Source organism: Cyprinodon variegatus, unplaced genomic scaffold (genome assembly GCF_000732505.1).
Source record: "Cyprinodon variegatus isolate N-32 unplaced genomic scaffold, C_variegatus-1.0 Scaffold424, whole genome shotgun sequence".
NCBI classification, from domain to species: domain Eukaryota; kingdom Metazoa; phylum Chordata; class Actinopteri; order Cyprinodontiformes; family Cyprinodontidae; genus Cyprinodon; species Cyprinodon variegatus.
Genome location: NW_015150877.1, coordinates 216,592 through 222,792, shown reverse-complemented (window position 1 = coordinate 222,792; position 6,201 = coordinate 216,592). Strand labels below are relative to the sequence as shown.

General features: G+C 38.4%; 1 protein-coding gene across 1 annotated transcript in view; it reads right to left on the bottom strand.

Annotated features, from left to right (window-relative positions):
• Nucleotides 1–309: 309 nt before the first annotated feature.
• The window catches only part of LOC107093445 (metastasis suppressor protein 1-like), a 59,069-nt gene continuing 53,177 nt past the window's right edge, over nt 310–6,201 (bottom strand). The window contains exon 4 of the mRNA XM_015388493.1: nt 310–447. Within this exon, the coding sequence (XP_015243979.1) occupies nt 359–447 (89 nt within the window). The 3' untranslated portion in view covers nt 310–358. The remainder of the gene's footprint in view (nt 448–6,201) is intronic.

Below are 6,201 nucleotides of genomic sequence, written 5' to 3'. Positions count from 1 at the left end.
ATCCAACCAGCAGACCCCATGGACTGTGGGAGGAAGCCGGAGTACCCGGAGAGAACCCAGACATGCACAGGGAGAACATGCAAACTCCATGCAGAAAGACAGCTGTAACCTTCTTGCTGCAAGGCTGCAGTGTTACACACTGCCCTACTGAGCAGCCAACATTCCTGGTAAATATGCATTTTTTACTTTAAGCATTATTGTGAAAGTCTGAGCTCAAATAGATTCGTAATTTTCAATGAAGCAGAAAAACCTGTGTTTATGAAGAACATGCAGGGGTAATGGTTCAGCGTTTGGCATCAACCCAGAGACTAAACCGAATGTGAAGTCCTGATGAGGAAAGCAAAAGTGTTTCATTGTCTTACGTGGTGAACAGTTTAAGCTTGGATTCGATGCTGCGGTGTCTCATACACATCCTGGTCAGCGCAGAGCCGATCTCCTTGGTGGCACCTGGAACAACCAGCAGAGCTTCACGTTAGAAATCAGACAGAAATCATCCGAGACAGATTCAAGCATTGGAACGTCAACAAAACATCATGTAATTATTCAGAACAGATCTTACTCCAGTTTGTATGTTTTTAATAAATCAATGTTGCATGTTATTCAGCATGAGGGAAGCTGGGCCTGTTGCCTCATACAGGAGAACCAACTAAAACACAGATTAAGTTTTAAGGCTGTAATCTGATGGAACTATGCATGCAGCTTCATGTGTCTCATTATGGTGGTAAATTATGTAAGAATGCCGCTTCCTTTCAAAACTAGAGGCTTACAGTTACAGTATCATGTTTCAGCCACATCAGCAGAGCAGCCATGACACCAGATCACTGTACTTCATGTGACAAAGACTTAGAAAACATGAGAGGTTCCCTCCCTGACATGCAGAGCAACACAAACACCTATAATTCACGGGATTATTTGCCGTACTTCTGTTATTCTAAAAGAAAAACTCCAGTTATAATAATAATAACAGAGTTGCTGCAGAAAATCCAGTTTCATCTGATTATGATCCCAATATGATCCCAAAGGTCACAGATAGAACTTCTTTTTTTATAACTCTTACACAGAATGTCTAGAATGTGTTAGTAAGTAAAAGTATTATTTTCACAAAAATAAAAAATATAGTATATAAATAATTACTTTAAAAATGTTGAGTCCAAAATACATAAATATTTAAATGCCACATCGACACAAAATGATTCTGCACCAATAGGAAGAGCAGGTTGAAGATCCGATCCTTGTAGCTTCATGGAAAAACAAAAATGTCTTCTCCGCATTTTTTTTGTCTCTGGTTCAAGAAGCCAAACGACGGCGAACATCCGCCAAGCTTTAGAGTCGGTGCAGATTGAAGGAACTTTATTTTTGTAATATTACGACTTTATTCTCTTCATTTTACGACTCTATTCTCGTAATATTACGACTATTCTTGTTTCGACTTTATTCTTGTAATATTACGACTTTATTCTCTTAATTTTCTGACTTTATTCTCGTAATATTAAGACTTTATTCTCGTAATATTAAGACTTTATTATCATAATTTTACGACTCTATTCTCATAATTTTACGACTCTATTCTCATAATTTTACGACTCTATTCTCATAATTTTACGACTCTATTCCCGTAATTTTACGACTCTATTCTCGTATTACGACTATTCTTGTTTCGACTTTATTCTCTTAGTTTTACGACTATATTCTCTTATTATTACGACTATTCTTGTTGTGACTTTATTCTCGTAATTTTACGACTATTCACTTTATGTGAATTTATGAGAATAAAGTCATAATATTAAGAGAATAAAGTCATAGTATTACTACTTTATTCTCTTAATTTTATGACTTTATTCTCGTAATATTAAGACTTTATTCTCGGAATTTTACGACTTTATTCCCGTAAATTTACAACTTTATTCTCTTAATTTTACGTCTATTCTTGTTGTGACTTTATTCTCATAATTTTATGACTTTATTCTCGTAATATTACAACTTTATTCTCAAAATAAAATAAAAAAATCTAATACTCCGTCGTAATGATATGTTATAACAAGGAGTGAAAAAACCCAGGGAGGGTTTCATGAATCACGGAATTTTTTTAATTCTTGCTGCTTAACTGAAGATAAAAACAATCAAACACAAAACATAAACATACAGCAACTGCCCCGAAAAAGACCTTTTAAAAGAGCTTTAACACATTTAATAAACAATGATTATAATGACTTAAAAACACAATTAGGCCTAAAATTAGTCAGATTTCTGGAATGTTTAGACCAGAAGGATTGTTTGGAAAGAGGAAGATAAAAACAGGGTGAGCGGAGGGTCATCAGTCCTGTTTTCAGCACTTTATTTAAAAGTTAAATAAACTCAGATATTATTTCCACCCTTCTCCATAAATCAGTGGAAATATCTTTATCTGCTCCCAGCAGCCAAAGCCTCCCTATAACAGCTGAGCTGCTTGTTCCAGGTTTTCTCTGGTATGCTGATGATGAGCTCAACTCTGAAGATGGAAGGCCTCCTGGCCATCACCCTAATCCTCGCCTCCTTCCATGGACTCAGGTTAGACTTAAGCCTGGTCTCTGTCTGGCAGCATCATTTCCAGTCAGAAGAAACATGTTGGTCCAATTAAAGGGCTAGTTCAAACCTGCCAAAAATGTTTGGTTTAATCCACATCGCTGAGCTGAATGTGCTGAAACTAAGAGCAGATGTTGGGTCGTATCTAAATCCCAGCTTGGCAGGAATCAAACAGGAAGTCTTTAACCTTTAAGCTTCCATATTAGAAACCAAGAACCTGAACAACGGAGCAGAACATTTGTCTATCCAGCAGAGTACAAAGCAACAGGAAGTAACCTCTTTTCTATCCCTGCAAACTCTAATACCTTCTATTTGATCTATTTCTATAGATCTTGTGGCTTTTTGACCAAGTTTTCCTTTTCTTTCCAGGCAACTGGGTGGATTTAGTCCTGATCTCCCTCATTACTCGCTAAGTTATTCCCAAATTGCTTGGAAACCATTTTTAATTAAGCATCTCACACCCACATTTTAACAGGTTTCTTCCTGTTCAAAGGGAGTTTTTCCTCTCCACTGTCGCTACAAGCATGCTTAGTGTGAGGGATTGCTGAAGAGTCAATGAGTCGATGCAATCAGCTGGTTTTAATTAGATAGAAAACTTTATGATCTGGTGAACTGGAAAGAGCCTTGAGATGACATGTTGTGAATTGGAGCTATAGAAATAAACTGAATAGAATTGAATTAAACATAACAATTAGCAAAATACCAATTGAGGACAAAATATCCTCACATTTCAACAACTGGTCCTAATTGTGAAATTGGAAAAACTCTGGTTCCTAAACAACTGCAGCCAGAAACACGTCTGGTTTCACTATTCCGGTGGGGACTTTGCATTGACTTTCATTCATTTAAAGGCGAGTTTTGCAGCCTAAAGGCTAATTTATGCTTCTGACGCATAGCCTCTGCAACCATCAAATCTGTCACTGTGCGCAACCATGCCCCCTGAGCAGAGGTTCTGCAACCTTCGGCGCGTACATCAATAAAATCCTGACTATGCGTCGGACGGTGGCAAACCTGTGCAGACAAAAAGCAGCTGCCATTGGTCCTTGGTATGCCTTTCCGATAACCACGACCAAACGTTGATCGCGGAGGTACGGAAGTACAACCACTTGTGCGATGCCTCAGACATTATTTTGGGAAATAAACGTTCCCGCGAGTGCTCAAATAGGCTCCCCCTTGTGCTTTGGAGGGAAACTGCTGTGCGTCCCTAGGCATTCCAGATCGACGGTGCAGAAGCATACCAGCAAAAAAAATAAAATGTATTATTATTATTATTATTATAATACCCAACCCAAACCAAAACTCCATTCACACCTTTATCCTAAACTTAACACCTAAACCTAGATTAGTGATCTCCTGGCGGAGGTCACCAGGAGGACAGTCTGTCCCCGTGATGCAGCGGTTTAACAGCACGCATAGCAACCAGCTCTGAATCCAGAGGTGTGTTAAAAGTTGAGGTGTGAGGAGCTTTTATTTGCTTTTCCCTCCCTGCTCCGACTCCGCATGAATGAAACATTTAGATGTTAGATGTTTGGTTGATTATTCATTATTTGCTCAGGAAAAGTTCCCCGAACCTGAATAGGAAAGATTTGTGCAGCCAGCTCTAAAAGGCTGGATACTAAAAAGAAACGACTTCCCGCCGACAGAGACGTCTTGATGGAAAATATTTGTTGTGGTTCAGTGCAAAAACAAATTACTTCTGGTATTTTATAGCCACGGAACATAAAAAACAACTTATTTCATGAAATGTGTATTTTATGACTGAAATTGTTGAGCCTTGCCAGGTGGAAAGAGGAAACAAGGAGTTCCTCCAGCTGTTCATAACCGTTCCGTTTCTTTTCCCTAGACGGTATTTCAGAGAAACAGAGACAGAACTGTCCCCCTCCAACCCCAGATTTTCCAGCTCCGCTGTCCTCATCAGCACCCATAAAGCGGCCCTTTCAGAGGCTCAGTGCCCTGGATCTGGATCCAACCTTTAGCTCAGCATCCAACTCCGGCAAAGCAGAGAAAAACTGAAAGTAGAAACTGCTCCTGGTTTATAGAACTGTGCTGAAGACTTGAGCCGCTGCAAAGATTGAAACCTGAGCGGCAGTCAGGATCAGCAGAGATCGGAGATCAGACACAAAATATGACATGATTTTTTTTATTTTAAAAAAACAGCCTTTTATTTTTGTTAAACATCTACCATTAGAAATCTGTTGCCATTTTAAATGCTGCTAAAAGCTAAAAGATTTCCTGATTTGTCAAACCGATGCTAAAGAATAACTTCACATGATGCTCAACATTCCTTATTTTAGGGAAGACAGGGCTTCTGGGAAGAGTTAAAAAAAAAAAACTTTGTCGCAATGTTAAGACTCTATTCTCATAATTTTACGACTCTATTCTCATAATATTACGACTATTCTTTTTGCGACTTTATTCTTGTAATATTACGACTTTATTCCCGTAAATTTACAACTTTATTCTCTTAATTATATGACTATTCTTGTTGTGACTTTATTCTCGTAATTTTATGACTTTATTCTTGTAATATTACAACTTTATTCTCAAAATAAAATAAAAAAATCTAATACTCCGTCGTAATGATATGTGATAACATTAAATAACCAAGAACTTATTTGGATTCTTTTAAAATAAGGAGAAAAAAAATAAAACAATTTATATAACTGAAGCAGGGATTTTTTTTTTCTGCAGGGTATTATTTGATGTAAAAAAAAAAATAAATAAAAAAGTGATAATAAAAAATTTTGTTTCCGAGCTAATTAAAGGAAAAACAGCTCTAAAAACATATTTCTTGTGCTTTCCAATATTTTAGTTTTTACACCGAGCTTGGTTCCTTATAAATTACACACCACGCTAGCGCGGTTCCTCACCCCCTAGTGATGATATACGGTACTACTGCTCTCTAGAGGTAAACAAGCAAACCAACATGGCGGCACCCGTAACATTCAGGAAATTTGCAGAGAATCAGGCGAAGAAGACAGCCTTTGGTGAATTCATTTAATAGTGTCGGCTTTTGGGAAGTGGATACGACAAACGATAGTCCGATCAGGGCTTCCAGACGCAGAAAACGATGACATGAGTTAAGGTACATCCCACTGTTAAGTAGAATCATCACTGGAAATCGTTTGGCACGGTAGAGAAGCTAGGATTTTTATGAATGTCTGAAATTTCCTGATTATGGAGGCTGACTGTAATGCTACGTTCACACCGGACGCAGCAGGAGCAGCGAGTTTCCATGCAAAGTGCGCTGTGATCACTCCTCTGAAACAGTTTATTGACGCATAAATTAACTTAAAAATGCTGAAACCCGCCAACAGAATATGTTCGCTTTTATTATCCTGGTGCCTGAAGTTTAGATTATTTAGATGAAAAACACCTGCCAGCCGCCGTGGTGAACCACGAGGAGGCGACCCGGCCAGAGGCTGCTGTGGAATGGGATCCTACTGTCGGCGCACCGCTGGTATGTGGGGCTCTGAGCGGCTCCGACAGAAATAAAATCGGAAGGCAGGATTGTAATCTGGATGAACTGACTGCAATGATTAAGTTTTCAGGTGGATTTTCTCACTTTAAAACATATTAGAACTACTTTATTCCCACTGATCACAGCAAATATAGCTGCAAGGAAAATAAAGGATAGTG